The sequence below is a fragment of the Fonsecaea nubica genome (genome assembly GCF_001646965.1).
Source record: "Fonsecaea nubica strain CBS 269.64 chromosome Unknown Scaff58, whole genome shotgun sequence".
Lineage (NCBI taxonomy): Eukaryota > Fungi > Ascomycota > Eurotiomycetes > Chaetothyriales > Herpotrichiellaceae > Fonsecaea > Fonsecaea nubica.
The window spans coordinates 48,600-71,555 of record NW_019173731.1 but is presented as its reverse complement, the minus strand read 5'-3'; the positions used below and the strand labels follow the sequence as shown (position 1 = coordinate 71,555).

Below are 22,956 nucleotides of genomic sequence, written 5' to 3'. Positions count from 1 at the left end.
TGCTCGGCCATAAAAGGTTCGATACTCCCTCGAAGCTACCAAAGGCCATCAAAACATTATATTCCCCATCACCCTGAGACAACTCTCACAGCCTGAGCCTCAGTCAAGCTCATGTCGACAACGATGTCTGACCAGAAGAATGAAATCGAGACAGGTCATGGTCACGTCGTTAGTGACCACGCCCAGACCCACGCCCAGACCGCGAATCGCGAAATCGTGGGGTTTCAGTCTCATGAAGCGGCACTTCCAAAGGGCTACTACTACAGCTGGAGGTTCCTGGGGACATGTGTCGCTGGAAACCTGGCCGCCATAAGTGGAATTGGCGGCTTTAGCTTCGCAGCACCCATCTTGATGAACATCAACAGTGCCATTGGCCCATCTGTCGACATTACTTGGGCAGCCATCGTCTTCAACTTGACGGGAGCAGTGAGCATGCCCGTGTGTGGCCGAGCGATGGACATCTTCGGTCGCAGGTGGACCGTTGTGTGCCTCAATCTCTTAGCCCTTCTGGGGTCCGTCGTGGCAGCCACAGCGAAGAATGTGCCCTCGCTCATCGTCGGAACCGCGTTGATCGGGTTGGCGGCTCCGGCACAGACCTGCTACAATGTCATTCTTGGAGAGCTTGTTCCCATGAAACATCGGTACACCATGTCCGGAGTCGTTTTCCTGTTCGCTGGTGTCCCTACTGCCTTTTCAGCAGCCATATCACAAGGCCTCGTGCAAAACACGGCTGCCGGCTGGAGAAGCGTCTACTACATGGTGATTGCCCTCAATGCGGCGGCGTTCTTTGGATTCCTGCTTTGCTACCACCCGCCGACATTCGAGATGAAGCACGGCAGGGAAAGCAAGGCCAAGTACGTGAGAAACTTTGACATTGGAGGCAGCTTCCTCTTCATCGCAGGTCTCTCGACTCTCCTCATGGGTCTTTTATGGGGCGGACAACGATATCCGTGGAAGTCGGCCGCTGTCATTGCATCCATCGTCTTGGGCACAGTCTGTCTGATCGCCCTGTACTTTTACGAGAGCCTGGTCCCCCTCAAAGAGCCTCTCTTCCCAAAGCACATCTTCAAGAATGGAGAGTGGCTCGCGGCGATCGCCGTACTAGGTCTCGCCGCCAGTGCCTTTTATGGATTTTCGCTGATCTGGCCCGGAATGGTGTCGACCCTTTACGCCACCGAGTCAGAGACAATCAACAATTTGACAATGAGTCTTCCAGGGCTCGGCGTGGGGACCGGTGGGATCCTGGGAAGCGTGCTTGCAAAGCTATACAAACGGACCAAGATTCTGGCGACGGTGTCTTTTGCCATTGGTGGGATCTTGTTGGCTTGTAAGTCCATCACTCTCTCCCTCGGGGCCACTTGTTTCAGCAGGGGGAGATAGATCTAACCACGCGTCTAGGCCTGGCTACATGCACTCCTGACAGCAGGAGTCAGGCGATCGGACTACTATTCTGTGGAGCCGTGTGTCTTGGTGTCGTCGAAACCATCACCATCGCCATGGCCACGCTCCTGGTTGTAGATCAACGTGATATCGGGATTGGTAAGTCAGAATCTAAGCCACGATCTAGAAGGACGCCGAGTCGCTGACAATCCCCAGCTGGAAATCTCGGTACCTGCTCCCGAGTTTCTATTTCGGCAGTGTGCTCGGCCATCTACACAAGTGTACTAAGCAGCCGACTTTCGACGACAATTGGCAATCAGGTTCCGCCTGCGTTGACCGCTGCTGGCCTGGATCCTGAGAGCATCCCCCAATTCATCACTGCCCTGACAACTGGGACGTCCATGAACGATGTGCCCGGTGTGACGGCGTCCATCATTGAAGCCGGAACAACGGCCTACAAGTGGGCTTCGTCCGATGCGTACAGGACTGTCAGTCTGTGTACGATTGCCTTCAGCACCATCGGCATACTCACTTGTTTGTTTATCCCTGATAGTTATAAACTTATGACAGGGGATCTCGCGGCGAGGTTGGACCGTGTCAAGGAGGTTCAAGTTGGTGAGGGCGAGACTCCGGTCACGACGGAAAAGGGACCGAGTGATCATGTGGAGACGCTGTGAGACATCGTCCCTGTGTATCAGGAGGCCATAATGGACAGGTCTTTGGGCTGGTCGATTAGCGGATGGTGATATGCTAAAAAAAGGGGGATAACCTGGGCGGAGCCCCTGCGTTTTCTTGGTGTGATCAGATGAGAGGCTCGATAGGCTTTTAGTTGGTTCAAATGCAGGACGAAGGATTGTCTGAGAAGGTCAAGGTTCAATTTGTGAACATTATCTCAAATAATACGCGAGATATAGTCCCAAGTGGTAGGTACGTATTAGTACTCAGTGACAGAGACCGTACCATCGTCTCCCACGAGTAGTACGAAGATGTCAGGGGTGTCAGCATTGCTAGCCCTCGATCATGAAAACAGACAGGAAAACGAGTCTCTGTATTAGATCAAGGGTCAGCGAGGAGAGTGTTGCAGCTTTCAGACTTTTGCGATGCGAAGACCATGTCACAGTCTACATCAATCCTATACAGGGCCCCTTGTCTCAGACTCATTTCCCGATACAACGAGTTGACACGACACAGAATCCTAAGGACCCAAAGCTCTTAAAGTTCTGTTGAAGCAGCCAAGGAATATCGGTACACAACAAAGAATATTTCAACCAGGATGAGGGCATCATTAGAGCGGGAAGGCTAGATACACATAAATACGACATAGGGGGACGTCTCAGTGTTCACAGCGAGTTACCTTGTCCGTCGCCGAGCCCAGTATGCCCATGCTGAAGGCTATGACGAGAATAGCAGTCCACGGTAAACCAGTTCCCAGGGAATGCCAGGCTTTGTATGGGTCGATGTGCCATTTACTTGAACAGGGAGGCCGCGTGTCTTTGACGACTTCCTCAGCATTTTCGTATTTCGAGGTCCAACACTTTTGAATGACATGACTATACTGCAGGTTCTGAACGGAAGGAAAGTCCTGCTTGCCGTACCGCTCTTCGATTTTCTTCGTCGCTCAGGTCGTCGTACGGCGGTAGTCCGGTGATAATTTCATAGATGAGAGATCCAATCGCGAAGAGCTCGGTCTGTGTGTGGAAACACCGTCTATCTTCCGATATCGAACCTCTTCAGAAACGAGTGGAGTCTTTCCAGGAAGGGCGGAGCCTGCAAAGTCGCAGAGTTTGAGACAAAGGTCGTCAGCGATCAGGAAGTTACGGGCAATTATATCATAATGCAAAACATCTAGCGAGTGGATGAAGGCGATAGCCTCGACAGCAGTTTGGATCCATTGCTCGCGCGTCGCCATCGAGATGCGGGCACCGTGTTCTTGAAGATAGCTCCGTAAATTCTCGTTCGACAGAAACGGAAATGGAATCCCTTCGACTGAGACGTCGATCAAAGACTGAACTCCTTCGTGTGGCGGTAATATTGTGTAGATTTCCCTTCTCCATCGTGACACTGTTGCGAAAATTGTTCATCCTCCCGGGCAAATTCGGTGGCTGCGCTCGAACATCCTGTGGTGTCAAGTTTGTCCGGCACTTTCAATACCTCCCCATGATGTGTCTTGGATCGGTAAACTAGGGCTGAGCCGCCTCTAACTAACATGGGAACGATGACGCCCTCGGGAGGGATGAATCTCGGGGAGCGAGACATTGTAGAGAAGGGTGAACAAGAGGTGTGACAGACAGGAATTGAGAGCGGCACATTAATACACAACGGGCGAGTTTGTGTGGCTCCGGCTTCATCTTGGACTGAGAGATTGTAAGCAGCGAATATTCGTCACCGCAAGCTTCAATATAGGAAGTATTCCTTTGTACAACCCGCATCTGTAATGATGTCAACCTTGTCCGAGCCAAGGTCTTAGCTCCATCGCAAAGGCGCGCTAGTCGCTTCAGCAAGAATTTAGTGATAGGTATATATTTTACAATGGCCAAAACTCCAAAAAATATTGTCGTCGGGAGGATGGCCGAGTACGTGAAAACTTCTGCTGGTGTTGGTTGAAGCCAAATATTAACAGTGAATTACAGGCGGTTATGGCGTGTGACTCAAGACTACTTAAGTTCTTGTTCTCTGCTTACAGAGGTTTGATTTCTCATGGGGAAACCCGCGTGGGTTCGAGTCCCACTCCTCTCATCATACACTATTTTTTTTTCCAGTTCATTTTTATTGCTGTTGGATATGGTAAACATTGTTCGACCATCCAGCGTGACAAGCAAAGACTCAAAACAGTATATATGACAGCGTCGGACCAACCATGCCACTCTACGATGATAGCCTGCGAAGACCTGTGGTGTCTACTTCTAGATGACACCTCCAGTCTTCCCCTCCTGAACCTCTACCCGTACTAGAATTGTGCTGTTGTTGGTGCCTTGGTCGATGTGTCATTCGTAGGACATTTCTTCCTTTTTGCACGACTTGTTGAGAGGACACTGCACCTGGTTGTGGCCAAGTCTGTGCCATTGTGGCATAGACATGTACTTACCGCAAGCCACTATCAAGAGGCGATGACTCTGTCTGGGATGGCGTCGTCTGTTCCGGCTGAGCACCAGCGAGGAAATACCAATGCGCGATGAGGTTAGACCAAATGTCGAATTTCCGTCCATATAGTTGCACCTCGTGACCTTGTACCCCGAAGTCCAGACCTGAGGCTTGCCGCTCATTGTCTATAATAACTTGCCACAGAGAGCCTAACTCATCAGGCCGTAAAGTAAGGGGCCACCTTTTAGTATTTACGGCCACCAGTTTCAAAACGCTGTTGACTGTTTTTCTTCTGAGTCCACGGGCTCGACACGTGCTGGGACATTTCCAACATCTGTATTTGATGGCCTTTCCATATCTGGGGATGTGGTCTGGTTTGCTGCTGTTTTGCTATCCGACGAAAGCCGGCGGACGTCCCGCTTGTGGGGCAGTATGCAGTACACTCCGGGCCAGTGTTGCTTTGGAGGTTCTACGTCACTAGGCCGGCGCACAATGCAGGGAGGGTTGAAAATTGTGGCTTGAGGTTGGGAAAAAGGATTGTGCTCGGTAGTACCGAGTACATGATGGTGAAAAGGCAGAACTATTGTACAAGTATATGTACACGAGACAGCTAAGCGGGTGCGGTGGGCGGATTGGTGGTTTGGCGGTTTTGCTGACTGATGAACTGACCAAGTACACACCTTGTACCTCGTTCACAGCAAGATCGTAAGGGAGAGTGATGGTGGCCCGACAAAGCATCTTTGCGTAATCCTCCGAAGCCCACAGAAATGCCCTTTTTCCCACCATGGGCAAAGGTGGTGGGAATCGGTTGATTGCGGGCCCATCTGCGAGGTACAGGTCCCGTTTCTTCTGTACTACGAGTATGTACTTGGACCCATACGTCGAGGTACCCGCACAGCCGCCACTTACTGATGCTGATGCTGATGTTGGATGATGATTGTGATCGTGGTGCTGGGTGAATGAATGGTATTGTATTTGTCGGGTATCGGATCTCTACAGCCCCCCTACAACTACGTACGAGTACCTGCTTGTAGCCCACAGCCCGTAAAGTTGCATCATGATCATGCCAGAGGCATGGGGGTGGGAAGCCCCGAAATAAGCGTGGATGCCTTGCATAATTTATACTTCTTCTTCGTTCCTTGCCGTTCTGTAGACGCTGCTAACGTTGTGCTCACCAATGCTTGTCGAAGACCGAGGTACAATACAGTAGACTGATTCGCATGACACCTTGCGCAGCATATGGTTGTGTGAAGAAAGTGTGGAATGTGGAGCTTCGTTAGGCATATCTGCAGGGATTTCTGAGAGACTGTACTTGTCCTCGGTATGTTTGTTGCAAAATCCAACGGAAGGAACCAATACTAGATACATGAGCCGCACAAATCAATGGATTCCAGTCGCCCGAGACCAAACGCCTCAGTACATCGACTGTAGATTACATATAACGTAGTACTCTCATTGTACATTTTTCCAGGTGTCATGAAACGTCGTTTATCATTCTTGAAAAGAAGAACAATATCACACATCACACATAAAACATCAAACATCACACATCACATCCTGTTTGCTGCACGCCTGGCAGGAGCGCCAACGGTCAATGTCTTTCGTGGTTGTGTCAAAAACTTTCGCTTGGAAGATAGAAAAGCCAGGGGCAAGTCGGGCAAGGTCGAGTCGAGTCAGTGGCCCAAGAGATTCTGCCATCCGATCCGCTCGTACATCACCACGGCAAGACAACTCGTCACCACGGCGTCGATTGAAATTCGTTCGTCACAGCTCTCTATGCCTCCATCACCGCGTCCGTGCGTGCGTTCTCGTTGGCGGTATTCGCGCCCATGTCCATTTCCATGTCCCTGCTCCTGCCTTTGTCGGGGTTCACTACCGTTCGCTTTGACATGGTGATGATTAACACCACTGGGACCCCCGGCGACGTTGGCCAGGAATATCGTCAAGGCGCCCAGATACTGGTGGTCCCGTCGCTGCTTGTACACGGCCACAAGCGTCCCATGGGGATCTTCTAGCAGGAGATTCCCGTTGGCCAGGTCGAATCCGTCGTCAACGGCTGGCATGGAGAGAACCTCGCTGTTGTGACGGAGCGGGGAATGCCATTTGTAGACCGGCGAGGATGGCGAAATGCTCAAGGTGTACTCGCGCTTCCAGCCGCGGCGGGCAATGGTATAATTGGAGCGAATGCTGTGAAGTTCTTGCGCCGAGGGAGAGTAGTGCATCTCGGGGGAGATGTTGTAGAGGGTCAGCGATATGGACATGCGAGTTAACCCTTGTAAGCCCTGATACTTGATCTCGGCCAAGGGGTATGGGTCCTCGTCCCTCTTGGAACCATCGAGGCTCTTTGAGGACTTGGTTTTCACCAGGACGTCGACAGGGTCTGCGCTGGGATTGGTATAGATATGCCTTACGCTTCTCTGTGACGGCGGATGCGGCCGTGGCAACTGTCCAGGGCCTTCAATTTCCGTTTGAGCGGCCTCCTCGCCTTGCAGTCCCGTGTGCTGCGGGTGCAGCTGGTGAGCAGTGCCGGGGAAAATCTGAAACGAAGGGGGAAGAAAGAATTTCTCCTTCCACCACTTCATCTTGCTGGTCACAAACGCTGGTTCGTGACGAGAGCTTTGTAGTGTCGAAATGTTGGTGAGATGGTCCGTAGGAACGGTCCTGGCACCGACATCGACGACGCTCAACACGAGGTTCTGCGGGCAAACCAGTCCCAAGGTCGCGCTTTTGAGGATCTCGAATCGTCGGATGGGGCCGTGCCACTCGTGTTGGAACTGCCGGTGTTCATCGGATTCGAAGAACTGGCGGTGCTGCTGCTCGCCGAGCGACTCGAACTCTCGCTGCTCTGACTCGCTGACCGTTCGGCGAGGGTCGGTCGGGCGTGCCCCAGCCATAGACAGTCATGCAGAGGATCTGGCTCGAACGTGTTCGGTGGACGCTGGGGTTCTTGTTTCGCTTTTCGCTTCTTGGACAGTTTCTGCTCCTTGGGATGGCAGGGACAGCCCCCAGGATAATAGATCTCTCGAAGCGTAATGGTCGTGTACCGTCTTCGGCCATTGACGACGGGGTTAGCCTCCTCCTGGGGGAACAATGCATTGTACGAAGGGAGTGCGTCGGCGTCTGCCATTTTGTGGAGCGTGTGAATAGTATACAAGGCTGAATTGGAAAATGCTAAAGGAGCTTTTTGGGGTTGCTGGGAGTAGATTTCAAGGAAGGGGCAAACACTGTCTAAGAGTCTGGGGTGGACCGAAAGATATAACAACAACGTGACCAAGACTGACCTTGTGTGCCAAATAATATAGAGGGCGTCAAGATACTGTCATGAGTGTGGATAAACGTGCAAAAAAGGGGGTCCCGGTGTTATTGGCAGCCGGAACGTTGATGGTTGGTTCGCCCGCTCGGATGCAGACGGAATGCTGAGCAGGCCAGCAGGCCTAGCCACGATATGCTCAGACTTGCGAAAAGCGGCCCAGCCAGCTGGCCGATGGCTGAGAATGTTTGCTGATGTGGAGTGCTGCGTCAGCGTTATTAGACGTCCTGATGCCTCCTTGGACTCGTTTGGGAAGTGGTGTGTCAGAAACTCGGGGCCACTGAGGCGGCCTGGAAACGCGTCGTGTGTCGCCTTACCACCGTTCTGCACGCTTCTTTGGTTCGGAAGTTTTTGTGAACTGGCACAAATTGCGGTGAGGTTATGTAAGATTGTTGAGCCTGAGACATGCATATAACAAAGCAAGCCCGAATGTGTTTGAGCTCAGAAATCACTCTGAGCCAACAAAACCTCTGGATATATATACACCTGTGCCTGTACTTGAAACAGAAATCTGCCTTGCCCTCGAAAAAGACGCCTCGGAAAATGCCTTGCACTGGCTTGGACAAGAGTCACGAGATAAGACATTGATGAGAGCATTGGGTGACGGGAATGAGGTACTTTGCAGTCTTCCAACCGAAATCCGGGGTATATTTAGACATCCGACCCGTCTCATGCTTCTGATGAAATTGGTGTGAATCCGCGTATCCGTATTTTCTTGAGGCTTTCGGCGCCAATCAGTTGCCGAGGCGTCGTAGAAGATGCTAGGAACTTGGTGGCGGCTGTCAGCCAATGATGAGTGAGATTTGTCCAGTACGAACCGTATACAAGCCTCATCCACGAAAACCAAGAGGTGTGTCATGACGTGGTATGATTGTTTTAGGGGCCTACAAGAACTTGCAGATGTAAGTACACATGATACCGAGTCTTGGTGTTGAGGATGTTGGAAATGGTCGCCGTTCATTTGTACTTGGTGAGGCCGCCAGTCACGTGAATTCGCGTCGATCGATTCCCAACGCGCCGAGTAACATTATTGAGGAAACCTCCTTGCCAACCTGCCAGCCCTGCCTACCCATCATTTTCCGGCGTTGGTTTCCTGGTTGCCATGTAATGCACAAGTACTTCAACCAAAAACCTCGAGATGTTTCACTTTCAGAATCGCGCAGATTTTCGACGGTTCCTCGTATGAGGGACGAAAATACATCACCACCGGCGGTTCGGGCCTCATCTACGGGATCGATAAGAAAAGAGTCATAAAACGATACTTCGAGGGCGAAGATGAGCGACGCTAAGCGTGAGCGTCGAGCATATACACGCTTCGGCTCACATCCAAATATTGCGAGATATCTGGGTAGCCTAAAGGATGGATCTATAATTCTGGAACGGGGCCAGCCTCTTCGGGAAAAGATTCAAGAGTTGAGTGTGGAAAAGATCCCATTGCGTCGAAAGCTTCGCTGATTAAGGGATGCCGCGGAGGGTATAAGATTCGCACAAGAAAAGGGTATTATTCAAGCTGATGGTGGATGCTACAATATGATATTGACAAGAACTCGTGGCTTTACGGGTATGGGATCTGATTGCTTGAAATTGATTGACTTGGGAGGTGCCAGTAGTGATGGCGGAGCCAACGGCTCCTGCTATCAATGGTACAGTTATCGACGATCAACGCAGGACGTTAGCGAGAAGACCGATATTTTCGCGTTTGGGTGTGTGATCTACGAAGTCCTGACGGGTAAATACCCATACCACGAACTCGAAAGGTCTGATAGTCGAACACACCTTATCAACAACTATATGAAGAAAACCAGTTTCCTGATACCGCGAACCTACCATTGGGCCAACTGATGCAAGGCTGCTGACATGGCACTTTCGACTCTAGGACTGTGGTCATTAAGGCGTTAGAAGCGGCAGACTCGTTGGAGGAGAAGGCGAAGAATGGAGTCATTACTAGGGTTCTTAAACGCTACTGGGCTTTTTCGTTCAAGGTGCCAACTCAAAAAAATAAATCACCGGTTCGAGAAGGGTTTGGCTGACCCTCCGTCCGGCGGCTGATTGGTAAACCAACAGAAAGCAAGTCACATTATCACCTCTTGCGGTCTTTGCACTCTGATTCATGTTTGCAACACACTCGTCTACAGCTAAAAATTGCTTTCTCGCGACTTTTCACAACCTTCAATCCTGTCCAAACCGTCGATCATCGCGTCTGTCACATCGTCAACCTATTTGGCTCAGATTAAGTGGCGGAATAGTCATGTCTGGAACCGGAAATGAACTTTGGAGAGGCCAAGCTTCGCCAGCGAGTGTTACGGGATATACTACTCCTGAGTATACTTAGATACTGGAGTTTTGACTAGCAAGTGAGAATGGCTTAGAATTCCTCGTTGATGTGGCCAACTTTGGCAGTAGAGCCGCAGAACGCTAGTAGTTGTGTTATTATGGCCAATGAGAGTCTCGCAAATTAGCCACTTGTAATCACTTTACAGAAGACGCAGGTCTGCCGAGCTCAGCACTTGGCCAATCAGCATCGTTGAGTTTTTGGAAGCTTCGTGGCTGTTCCTGGCACCATAATTTTCTCAACCTCCTGTCCCCTCTGTTGACGACGGCTTCAAAGCATTTCAGACTCAGACGAAGGATGCCTTGACCAAAAATACTGGACGTAGCTCTGCCGCACTATTTGAACTTTTCTTTGGGATCAGAAGTCACATTAACCTCTCCCGCGCCACTTGTGTCATTGCCAGGCCAAAAATGAGACACTCAACCACGAGGTTGCTCTTCAGCGCTTCACGACCTCGTCTGCCAGCGCACCCGTTACTGATTCGGCCTCGAGTTTTCAATCCTCCACTTCGTAGGCATGCTTCCACTTCTCAAGAGAAGCCGTCTCGACTGGTCAATGTTCTATATGCCGCCACTCTTGCTTTGGGTCTGGGGATCATCTACGTCTACGTCACTGATACTCGAGCAAGCATCCATCGTTACGTGGTCATTCCAGCCCTGAGACTGGTCTATCGCGATCCCGAAGATGCACACCACGCAGGCAATGGGATTCTGAAATCTCTCTGGGACTTTGGTCTACATCCACGGGAACGAGGCGACCCGGACCAGAACCATGACCTTGAGGTCGAAGTCTTCGGGCAACGCCTCCGAAATCCTATCGCCACTTCTGCAGGTATAGATAAACATGCCGACATACCGGATTTGCTGTTTGACATTGGCCCCGCAATAATCGAGATTGGAGGAACGACGCCACTGCCCCAAGCGGGCAACGAAAAGCCTCGTGTGTTCCGGTTGACATCACAACAAGCGATGATTAACAGATATGGCCTCAACTCCGAAGGTGCTGACCATGTGGCCATGAGACTGCGAAACAGGGTGAGGAAGTTCGCACACTCTCTTGGCCTTGGTGATGATGAGATCGCGGAGAAGGCTGTGCTCGATGGTATCGCAGGCGTCCCTCCCGGAAGCTTAACTCCAGGAAAACTACTCGCTGTCAACATTGCAAAGAATAAAGCCACGCCAGAGGATGATGTCGAGGCCGTCACTAACGACTACGTTTACTGTGTTGAGAAGCTTGGGCCATATGCTGATATCCTAGTCGTCAACGTTTCCAGTCCCAATACCCCTGGTCTTCGCTCACTACAACAGTCCGACAAGCTGCGGGCAATCTTGAGTGGGGTAGTGGATGCGGCTAGATCGGTGCAAAGGCGAACGCGGCCATATGTAATGGTCAAAGTGAGCCCAGACGAAGATTCAGAGTCGGAAATTGCTGGGATATGTGATGCGGTCTGGGCAGCCGGTGTCGATGGAGTCATTGTCGGGAACACCACGAATCGCCGACCCGAGCCACTTGCTCACCTGAAAAAGTTGTCACCTCTCGAGGAAAAAAATATGCTCGAAAAAGGAGGATTTTCCGGGCCTCACCTTTTTGAAAAAACGGTTGATCTGGTGAAAAAATACAGGAAGCTTCTAGTCGAGAAGCCCGCGTCGGTCGACACGGTGAACACGCCGAGCACAAGAAAAGGGGCGCTAGAAGCTGAAGCAGATCGGATCAAGGCATCTCTGGCATCCAGCGCTGAAGAAGCCACCCTTGCCGACACACCCTCCTCGAGCTCAGACAAAATCACCACGTCTGTTGATAGTGGCGTTGTGCCAGCCAGTGGCATGCTTCAACAGAGTGGTGCGGACAAACAACCTCTCCTCGCTCTTCCCAACGATCGCCAGTATGATAAGACACAGCAAGAGACAGAAAATGCCGAGGTGGCGGAAGCGGCCGCACCTGATGCAGAAGTACGCTTGGCGGAAGAGAAGAAACAACTTCAGTCAATTCAGGAGGCCATTGAGCGACTCCCTCCTCGGGCGCAGCGTGACGCCCTCGACCGACTTGAGATCGATCCCGCACATCTGGAATCCGTCGATCAACCCAAGGTAATTTTTGCGACTGGAGGCATCACCAACGGCAAACAAGCCCTCGAAGTTCTCAACGCGGGTGCCAATGTGGCTATGGTTTATACTGCCTTGGTATACGGAGGCGTTGGTACGATATCACGAATCAAGGATGAAATGCGACAAGAAATGAAACGACAGGACCAAGAAAAGCGCTCCAAGGCTCAAAACTAAGGTGGTGATTCGAGGTTCTTATGCTGGCCGAGGGAGTTCGAAACTGACTAGATTGACGGTCGACCCGTTCAGTTGAATCAGCTCTTCACCAACCCGGTGAAAACCACATTTGGCCAATATTTTGGCACTTGCAATATTGTCAGCGCCTAGATCCGCCATCAAGACCTCAGGTACCGTTACAATGGTGTCATCGATATCGTCACCCTTTTCTACCTCTTTGATTACCACTTCTTTCCGAGGCAACTCCCACCAAGCTTGGAGCCATCGTCGCAGCGCCTCTGTGGCATACCCCTGACCCCAGGAGTTGGTGCGCAACATGTAACCACACTCGGGAGGCTCCGGTGTATGACAGCCTACCACCCCAATGACTTTGCCGGGGCTCGCGATCTCCTCAATGGCAAAGTTGAAAGTGGTGGCATTGTTGGGTGGAAGAAACTTGGTCATCCAGACTTGTGTGGCTTCCTTGTCAATGTCGACTTTCCCCGCTCTGGTCCACTTCATCACTTCGATTTCAGTGCGAAGGGCATGGAAATCTTCTAGATCGGATGGTTGGATGGGTCGTAGGAGCAGACGAGCAGTGGTCATGGGTGACGCTGGGACTGGACAAACTGGACGCGTGGTTTTCTTCATCTTCTACGATCTTAAGGGGCTTGCGGCAGAAAAAAAAGTCCAGAGCATATACCAGAGTAAACAATCAAATCGTCGGATACTTAATCTGCCCCTAGTCTCCACAACTGAGAGGCTTTTGTGACTCAAGAGCTTCTGGACAATGTACCGCAGGTTGGTGGGTGCTGATTGAGAAACCAATCATATAGCGTCTTGGCATTCGGCAAAGTTGCCATACCACCGATAAGCGATAAGCGAATTTCGAGTTGCGAATTTTTGTGCCGCATTTGAGATTCTACAACCGCCACAACATCGTCGCCCTGCACGCTCGTCGGCAAGATGAAGACCACTTGGAAGGATATTGCACCGGTTCCTACCTCTCAGGAATTTATAGACATTGTCCTTAGCCGCACACAGCGTCGGCTACCTACTCAGATTCGTGCAGGCTTCAAAATTAGCCGAATTAGAGGTCAAATTTCCTACCTGCGTTGAGAGAGAAAGTATTGCTGAGACAACTGTACAGGTTTTTACACAAGAAAAGTCAAGTTCACGTCCGAAACATTCTGCGAAAAGTTGCAAGCCATCCTCGAAGGATTTCCTCGACTCCAAGATATTCACCCCTTCCACAAAGACCTCCTCAATACTCTCTACGATGCCGACCATTTCAAAATCGCCCTAGGCACGTTGTCCACTGCCAAAAGGCTGATAGAAACAGTGTCTCGAGACTACGTGCGGCTCCTCAAGTACGCCCAGTCGTTGTTCCAATGCAAGTCTCTCAAGAGAGCGGCCCTAGGCCGGATGGCCACAATCTGCAAAAGACTGAAAGACCCTCTGGTGTATCTGGAACAAGTGCGACAACATCTTGGACGATTGCCGAGCATAGATCCTAACACTCGAACACTGCTCATCTGTGGCTATCCAAATGTGGGGAAATCGAGTTTCTTGAAATCGATCACCCGAGCGGACGTCGATGTTCAACCCTACGCTTTCACCACCAAGTCACTCTTTGTTGGACATTTCGACTACAAATATCTCAGATTTCAAGCCATTGACACACCAGGAATCCTCGATCACCCATTAGAAGAGATGAACACTATCGAAATGCAGTCCATTACCGCTATCGCACATTTGAGGTCTGCCATTCTGTACTTTATGGATCTCTCAGAACAGTGTGGCTACTCAGTCTCTGCACAGATGGCGCTTTTCAATTCGATCAAACCCCTCTTTGCCAACAAGCTTGTTTTCATCGTAGTGAACAAGACCGATGTCATGAAACCGGAGGACTTGGATCCCGAGACCCAGCAAGAACTGAAGGATCTGTTGACTCAAAACGCCAACACCGAACTTCTTCAGTTGTCATGCGTCACCAACGAAGGGGTTCAAGAGGTGAAGAACACGGTCTGCGATCGATTGATTGCAGATCGGGTGGCAGCAAAACTTAAAGCTGGACAAGCCGCACAGTCCGCTACCTCAGATGCGCCCACAGGCCGCTTAGGCGATCTCCTTGCGCGAATTCATGTGGCCAGGCCATTGGAAGGCTCGGTGAGCGAGACATACATCCCAGAGGCCGTCAGAAACGGTACCCACCAAAAATACGACAAATCAGATCCCGATAGACGGAAACTCGAGCGTGATATTGAAGAGGAAAATGGAGGTGCAGGGGTCTATAATATCGATCTGAAGAAGTTTTACGATCTTGCTGTCCCAGAATGGAAGCATGATAAGATTCCCGAGTTCTTCAATGGCAAGAACATTGCCGACTATGTCGATCCCGATATTGAACAGAGGCTCGCAGAACTGGAGGCCGAAGAAGAGAAGTTGACAGCTGAAGGATTCTACGACGAGAGCGACAGCATGGAAGATGAAGATGACGCCGACATCCGTATGAAAGCGGACTTGATCCGCAACAAGAAGACGCTAATGATGAATGAGGCGCGCATGAAGAAGAGTCTGAAGAACAAAGCTCAAATACCACGGGTCAAGAAATCCAGGACAGTTGGGCAAATGGAGAAGCACTTTACCTCCATCGGCCTTGACGCATCGGCCCCCGCTGACCGAGCAAGAGCAGAGATTCGTAACGCCAAACCTGCGTCCGTCGCCGCCGATGAGATGGAATTGGACGATACACCCTCTGCGAGACTAGCGAAGTCACTGTCCAGAGCGCCAAAGACAAACAGGCTGACGGATGGCTTGGGTGTGAGTGCGACAGGAGTGACAGACCCTGCAAAGAGCGAAAAGGCCCAACGTATGGCAAAACTGAGCCAACGGAAGATGAACCGCATGGCCAGACAAGGCGAGGCAGATCGTCACGAGACGGCATCGCTACCAGCCCACTTGATCAAGGGCAAGAGGAAGATGGGGAAGACGCGATCCAGGTAATCGGACGAAGGTGGTTCGGAGGTATGGAGTGTCATTGTTGCAGCGTTTGACTGCTATTTTTTACGACTTGACGTTGTTGAACTGCCTGGAGGAGATCAAAATTGAGGGGGGTCCTTGGGAGGAAAAGCTGGCCAGTTAGAAGTTTCACGGCGTTCATCGATGTCTTCGTGCCCTGACCTAGTCTCATTCTGTTGGTCCATTCAGCCTGGGAGGCGAGGACAGTTCGACAAGGTGATAGCTCCGACTCACGTGTGTCATTCCTTGTCGAGCAGTAGCAGTCAAGGAGGAGTTATACAACCTTTGACGATAGAGATAATTGGTCAACTCGCCTATGCCTAACAAATGGAGGTTCGGTTGGCAACATTAAACAAAGCCAACGATCGCTAGAGCTACAAATACACAATCGGACGAAAGTTGTCCCTTTGCCGTTTCTACTATTCTTTCCATGTCCGAGGCCAGTATTCTCGTAGAACGCAAGTTTTTTTTTTCAGGTGTGACTGGTGTTTGTCATCAACTTCTCGCCCTCAGTCAACCATCAGTAGTAACTCGGTCCAAACAAGCGGATTGATCCCGAGTTCCCAGTTCCCTCACCCTGCATTCTGTATTCTGTGGTGCAAGCAAATTAATTATTCATCTGTATTCTTCTCTTTTAGCCAGGAATGATGCAGTCTCAAGGCTTTCGGACATAAGATAGATAGTACTCGGCGATATAGCGTATGGGTATCCTTCATTTCAGCTGCGGTATGCACATGTACATGGCTTGATGGTCCAGCTTCGTTCGGCATTCGTTAAGCCCGAGCTGCTCGCTCAGCCTTGGCCCCCAGGGCCCCTTGTCCCTTGCCCCTGCTGTGCCTGCCTGGGGAAAGGAATTGGCCCTTGCTTTCGAAACCCCGAGTTTGTAATTACTAAGCGCGGTCGAAAATGCCCCTCACCCATCACACTTACTGGTGAGTCTGATTAGTATCCACCACAAAACAACGCAGGAGCCAACCCCACGTCAGCCTCGCTCGTGCTTGTGGCCTGATTGATTGATTGATTGTTTGATTGATTGATGTGATGGGGACGGCGTGATAGACTCCGCGGGGCCGGAGTAACTACAAAGCCAAACAAGAGCACAGGCCTATATTGACAAATGAATATGTAGAGGTTCAAAGTGTATTTAAATAGCTGGGAGGCGTGCATTGGATGTGGATGTTGAGCCGCGCTGAGACTCTTTGTTTCAGCGATTGAACATACATAAACCATTTCTCATCACTTGCTCTGCACCCAACTATTCAATCCATATTCATCACAGTACACACATAGCCTGACGACATGGTTCCCAAAACTCAGAAAGCTCTCCTCGTCACTGAGGTCGGCAAGCCTCTAGTCCTAGTCACAGACCGCCCTGTTCCTCAACCCGGCCCAGATCAGGTCCTCCTCCGCGTCACTGTTGCTGGACCAAACCCACACGACGAAAAGGCCCGTGATTGGGGCCTGTTCATCGCTGAGAAGCTACCAGCTATCCTCACCAACGACGTGGTGGGCGAAGTCGTCGCCCTCGGCGCGAATGTGACAAAGTACGCCGTCGGTGACCACATTGTCGCCCAAGCTGGATTTGACAATGTTTATGCCCAGAGTGGTTTCCAGGAGTACGCCGTCGCCGACGTTGAAGCCTCAGCCAAGATCCCTCAGGGGTTCACCGACGACGACGCGGCTACTCTGCCCACCAATGTGATTGCCCCGCTGGTTGCACTCTTCGACGCTTCAGCGCTGGCCATTCCCGCTCCCTGGACCGATGCCGCGTCCAGCTTCGACTACAAAGGCACCACGCTACTGATTATGGGCGGAGGCAGCAACTGCGGGAGGTTCGGCGTCCAGCTCGCTGCGCTGGCTGGCATCGGACGTATCGTCGTGGTCGGGGGTGACGAGGCTGAGTTGAGATCCTACGGCGCGACAGACGTAGTTGACCGACACGCCTCGCCAGAGGACCTCACCAAGCGAATCCGATCTCTCGTTGGTGATGACTTGCTGTACGCCTACGACGCCATCAACCCTCCCAAAACGCAAACCATCGCAATCAACGCGCTCTCCTCGACCAAAAAAGGCAAAGTTGCCCGCTTGCTCCCCACTGGAGCGGTAGACGAGTCTCAGATCCACCCAAAGAAGGAAGGTTATGAACTGCTCAACGTCTTTGGCAGCTCACACGCAAAACCCGACGTGTGCAAGCCTTTCTGGGAACGTGTGCCGCAGTATTTGATCGAGGGAAAGCTGAAGCCGAGTCAGTACGAGGTGGTCAAGGGGCTGGATGTAGACAAGGTGAATGATGTCCTGGATCGCTATCGGGACGGGAAGAAGGTGATCAAGACGCATTTTCACGTTGCAGAATGAAGTCTGGGGATCAACGTGGCTTTTATTTTACAAGCAGCTCTAGCAGAAAGACCCATTCCATGGGAAAGGGGGAAATCAAACAAACAAGCAAAATATTTCTAGGCATGTAGTTCCTGCCGAACTTCGCAGGTGAATATGGCCAACCCTGATACTTACTTGGGCGCAGTCAAGCAGTTGCCTTTTCAACATTTCACCTCAAGTTTTTCATTTCAATCTCGAATTGACCGCTGAACAGAGCCCCTACTCATCGTTACACAGAGCCCTCACCCGCCTATGCCTTTCCATATTTACCTGTCTTGCACGTAAAGGGAAGTAAAAACTGCTCCGAGCTCGGGTGCGACTCACCCAGGCCGTGCCTCTTTTAAAAGCACTCACCCTCCTCTCACCTTCGCACTCATCTCGCTCACCTTCACCCAACCTGAATTGACTAGTGTCAGCCATTTGATTACATCGCTTGACCGAGTTTTGAAAATGGGCGCGATAGCCCCGGCTCCGGCTGCTTGGTTTGTTGCTGGATAGTGTGTTCTGTTCGGCGCTCGAGACTTGAATACAACGACGAAGAACGGGAATTGACTGCTTCTATGTACGGCGAAACCTGGGCTATTGTCTACATATTTTGATAGGTTGAGATGAGTGCCGAATTTTGGTTCCCCCTGTGGTGTGTTCGGGATACGATTTGGCAGTTGATGACTGGTTTGGAACCTACCTATGCTACTGCAGCCATATTGTCTTGCACCTTTAACAGCACCGAGCCGTTGCTCGCGAAGGTAGCCACCCCGGCTGCGACGGAGGCCTGCGCGGCAAGATTCCCTTTGGCTGCTACTACGGAGTAGGTGAAAAAGAAGCGGCATATAGAAGAAGAGCTCCTACTGAGACTATAAAGGCTTTATCACTATGTACTATAGTAGAAGGCACCTTGAGCACCTTGCTACTCTCGACGATATGTATTCCTTTCTGTGATGGCTCCTAGAATTCAGCCTTGGGGGCAAGAGACGACCCTTCACGCTTCCGCACTGGTAAGTCTCTTCAACTGGTTTATGACGATGCCCCACGTGGCCCTGGCGTCGTTGCCTGCAATGTGCCGATTTCCTATGCTCTTAATTCCCTTGGGCTCGATACCACAGCGACCTGCCATCTTCTCTATCTTTCTCGCTGAGGATTACCGATGATGGACTCCTTAAGTGCGAGACGTTTAGCCTGGACAATGTAGGTCATGAGGTGAGACTTAAAGGCGCCGCCCCGACCCTGCGCCAGGCGCGTCATCGGCCTCACCAGTCGGCGCTGCTCACACAACCACCACGACCATAGACTGTGACGTCGTGTCTTCGCGTAGCTTGCGGCGGTGTGGCAGGCGTGCGCTGTGTGATTTTTTATAAGGTTTGAGGGGGATTCAGTGTCCCACAGTTTGTTTAGTTATAACACCTATGCCTTTCTCTTACGTGGTTTTTACCATCCGAAATCACCACTACTGAATTTAATCCCCCAGCATTCCTTTAGAAGTTAGAGTCGGCTCAGTTATAGAAGGGAAGGACTTGCCCGAATGCTGAACGATCAGGGCACACTTATGGGAAGGATGGTTATCGGGATAGTCTGGCTCCTCATCCCGGATGAACCAAGCCGCCGTCGATCGGCGTCGAGGCTTGGGGTAAGAGTTGAGAAACTTATTACGGAATATGGAGCTGGCGGGTCACAGGGAAGGAGGTAGACAGGGAGGATTCCGGATTGGTCGAAGATGCGCATGTCCTAGTTCAAAACCAATGCAGACACTCGTAACAGAGAAAGGAGATGGCAAGGGCGGAAGTGGAAGAGGCTGAACAAGCGCAGCATTTTCTGGCGGCAACAAGCTTCGATGGACTAAGCCGTTCCCACTAGAGAGACAACAAACGAAGGTTCTGTTTATTGCTCTCATCAGACAAAGCCGACAGGGTGAGTACAGGCCTCTCGATAAGTGCGGTCACGGTCGCGGCAGGATGAAGTAGAGGATTGCCAGGCTCGTCGTGACGTTGAGACTGCTTGGTGGAGGGAGGGGATTTTGCATTATTCATCATATTAGTCATTCGAACGAATTTGGGATATCAAGCTTTTATTGCCAAGCATCTAGCGAGTGGGTCTTCTAGGCAGCCATTTCAGAGCGCATATAAAAACGAAGGCCAGAGTAAATACCAATCCTCCTTTCTTTTCTACAAGCATTATCGAGAGGGTGACAAACGAGTTGGTCGATAGATGCATGAGGGCTCAGGGGTTGCCAATGATGAACTCAGGACTCTAAACGTCCTCGAGCGCCGATTTGTTCGGTTAGCTCGTCGGCTTTAAACAAGAGTACCATTCTGAGGCACCTTGACCTAACACATATTTTCACTCGTTAGCTTTATCTTTGATTAATGGAGAGAAACTGATGCCCCGGAAACGTTATGCGATTAGCTGCCTATGTACAAGCTTTTATCACCTAGACGGGTATCCTACTATCCGCCTTCCCACCTCGACTTCCTGACTTCAAGTTCGCAAAGTCGACCGATCATTTCGTGTTCCTTCAATATGTGATTTTGCCTACCGCCAACTCTTATACGGCGCTTGTCCGTTGAGGTGCCCGGATCTGGATAGGTCGATTCACTGAGGTGAGTACTTAAAGAGGCTAGAGCGAGACGAGCGGAGGTCGTTGCACGAGGGTAACTGACAATTGTTGATACCATTTCGGGGACTGATGGATATCGATTCGAAGTCCTAAAAGAAATTTTTTTTGTCAGCCAAAGCTGAGACAGGTGCGGATAGCGAAAACACGAAAAAAACCCGAAACCACCTGGGTGTCCCTTCAGAAGGATGACAAAATCCACATTGTGAAGCAGCCCGCAGGCCGCGACACTCTGGAAGTTGGTTTTTTCTATCATTGGGATTCCATGGGGAAAGCCTGCCTTTGCAATGAGCAATGCCACAAGCATGCAGTATGAAAGATTAGGTTGATGAGCTGGACGGATACCACTGCTTGGGTAATGCTAAAGATGGCTGTGCAATGAATGGACCGTAGGGGACAGTGATGCAATGAGCCGATGAGTAAGGATGTCTCAAGGATGAAGAGTTGGGTGGAGGAGAGGGCGAAAGAAGAGGGGACTTGAATGAAGAAGAAGGGGCTTTTGCACCTGCTCTATTTGCCAAAGCTCCTACCTATCATCGTGTCGGGAAAAACACAGCTTCTGGAAGCTGTCAAAAACTTGTATCGGGTAAGGAAAGAGCAAGAAGCATTATTACCGGTCGCTCTGACCGGCCACACCGAAACCAGAACACCAAGAACATTGAAAATAGATGAATAAGGGAACATTACATTTTCCAGACATGTCATTTAAGGAAGGCTCGTGTCTTCGGCACTGCTGTTAAGCTTAACATTGACCACCGCGATTCTTCGGGACCATTCATTTCATGCCGTTATAGTTTTCATAGAGATAGGTCAATACAGTAGGCTCGAATCTCGCGACTGACTCGGGGACTTTGGAAAAGTTCCATATAGCAAGAGCGTGTAAAGATCGAATCAGACTGGACGGTATTGGCTTCTCCTGACACTTCTGCTTCTGCTTCCTCTGCAGGTATCTGCCGTCACGCTACGTCCCCCTCCCTGCTATAGTAAGGACCCATGTCCATGCAGCGCTGTGGCTCTCACGATATACCTACACATATTTAGGTAGGTCTAAGTTTTGTCTAGCCTTCCAAAACAGCACAAATTGAAGTTAAAAGCCATCCTGGAGTGGTGGTCCTACTGCGAAAGATTTCCCGAGACGCGAGAAGTCTTCGACAGTTCATAGAAACGTACAGTCTCTTTCCTCAGATTTTGGGCGAAGCCTCTCAGCCACGATCAGTCTTTGAGAAATGCAAGCTACCGGGGTGTTATCGTCGTCGAAGCTAGAGGGTGTTTTGCAAAGCACAGCGACAGCTTCACCGAAATCCTCTGGGTTTAGCGGCTTCCGTAACAGAAGGGCGTTGTAGCTGTAGGTCCCAGACACAGGACTCTCGTTGTACAGAAAGTAAAACTGATCCAAACGGGAGGAGACGAGACGTACACTCTCCTCCTGCTCAATGCATACCTCATCAAAGCGGAGTGTGATGTATTCAGCTGTGAAGCCGTCGCGTTTATAAGTGCCAGTGCGGTCATGACGAGATATTCCCTGCCCTGTCTGGTAGAGAAGTATTGGCGGCGCTCATCTGGATTCTTGGTCATGGAGCTTGGGCAAGTCCAGGAAGATGATTGACCTACGGAGGTTGTAAACCATTATGTGGAATCCCTTCATTCTTTCACTGGGGTTGATATTCGCTAAAGCTAAGCATCGATGTTGAGTAAACTGGTAATCGCGATCGTTTCATCCTCAAGCTTGCCAGTGAACTGCCAATACATTGCATAAATGACATCTATTATGTTGAATATTTGTTGGCCGACTGTCGACGTCAAAGTGGACATTGAATGCCCAAGCCCTGTAAGGACAGGATCCACAAACTGTTCTTCCAAAGATGGGATAAGGTCATCAATGGGAATAAATGCATCATAGAATTGGATGAAAAGCTCTGTTACAAGGATGGCCTTTTGAATCGTCCAGAGGCGCCGCATCCAATTAAACAACCTATCGACTAGAGCCGTACGGTACAGCCAGGGCAAAGGACGACTCGCGTGACTGTACTATAGGACAGGTTCTCAGGAACACGTTTCGATCAGCGTACGAAGGTTAAATGCAACACCCACCGTAGTGGCAGGAATCCCAGCCTTCCTGGAAGCCAGAAACCTCAACAAAATAGGGTTCCCAGCTCTCCGAACAGAGTTCCTAGCCTTTCGACAGGAAATGGATACCACAAAGGGTGGCTGGACGCGGTGGCCGAACGCGGTAGCCGGACGCGATAGCCAAAGGGTTATAAGAAAGGCTCGAAGGGCTTGGGATAGAGAGATAGGTTTCAGCACATTGCTATTCCATACCCTACCTTGTGTCCTCGCAGCGACTCGTGATTCCTCTCAGCCCACCCTGTACGTGACAAGTCTTACCCTCTATTGGTATCATTGTTACAGTATAATAGTCATATTCACGGGCGACAGGACATTAAGGAAGGTGGACGTAGATAGATCGGAGGGTAGCGAGCAGAGGCGGTAGAAGACTTATCGCTAGCAGGAATTTCTGGGAAAGGGTCGGACTTACATAGGTTTAAGTTATTCTCTCCAACGTGTGATTAGTCCACGAGTACTAACGGTT

General features: G+C 50.7%; 6 protein-coding genes across 6 annotated transcripts; 4 read left to right on the top strand and 2 right to left on the bottom strand.

Moving 5' to 3' along the window:
• Positions 1–123: 123 nt before the first annotated feature.
• Positions 124–2,057, top strand: AYO20_07887 (hypothetical protein; the record flags this gene model as incomplete). The annotated part of the gene is made up of 3 exons (XM_022646171.1): positions 124–1,327; positions 1,399–1,539; positions 1,597–2,057. 3 exons carry the CDS (start codon positions 124–126, stop codon positions 2,055–2,057), a joined length of 1,806 nt encoding a protein of 601 aa, XP_022497829.1.
• A 4,077-nt stretch (positions 2,058–6,134) lies between these two features.
• AYO20_07886 (hypothetical protein) lies at positions 6,135–7,588 on the bottom strand (the record flags this gene model as incomplete). Its single annotated transcript, XM_022646170.1, has 2 exons — positions 6,135–7,314; positions 7,386–7,588. The coding sequence occupies 2 exons, from the start codon at positions 7,586–7,588 to the stop codon at positions 6,135–6,137; spliced, it is 1,383 nt and encodes a 460-aa protein (XP_022497828.1).
• A 2,925-nt stretch (positions 7,589–10,513) lies between these two features.
• Positions 10,514–12,341, top strand: AYO20_07885 (dihydroorotate dehydrogenase (fumarate); the record flags this gene model as incomplete). The annotated part of the gene is made up of 2 exons (XM_022646169.1): positions 10,514–12,283; positions 12,336–12,341. The coding sequence occupies 2 exons, from the start codon at positions 10,514–10,516 to the stop codon at positions 12,339–12,341; spliced, it is 1,776 nt and encodes a 591-aa protein (XP_022497827.1).
• Positions 12,342–12,400: 59 nt separating this feature from the next.
• AYO20_07884 (hypothetical protein) lies at positions 12,401–12,967 on the bottom strand (the record flags this gene model as incomplete). Its single annotated transcript, XM_022646168.1, has 1 exon — positions 12,401–12,967. One exon carries the CDS (start codon positions 12,965–12,967, stop codon positions 12,401–12,403), a length of 567 nt encoding a protein of 188 aa, XP_022497826.1.
• A 360-nt stretch (positions 12,968–13,327) lies between these two features.
• AYO20_07883 (hypothetical protein) lies at positions 13,328–15,367 on the top strand (the record flags this gene model as incomplete). The annotated part of the gene is made up of 2 exons (XM_022646167.1): positions 13,328–13,457; positions 13,512–15,367. 2 exons carry the CDS (start codon positions 13,328–13,330, stop codon positions 15,365–15,367), a joined length of 1,986 nt encoding a protein of 661 aa, XP_022497825.1.
• Positions 15,368–16,681: 1,314 nt separating this feature from the next.
• Positions 16,682–17,737, top strand: AYO20_07882 (hypothetical protein; the record flags this gene model as incomplete). Its single annotated transcript, XM_022646166.1, has 1 exon — positions 16,682–17,737. One exon carries the CDS (start codon positions 16,682–16,684, stop codon positions 17,735–17,737), a length of 1,056 nt encoding a protein of 351 aa, XP_022497824.1.
• Between the last annotated feature and the right edge of the window lie 5,219 nt (positions 17,738–22,956).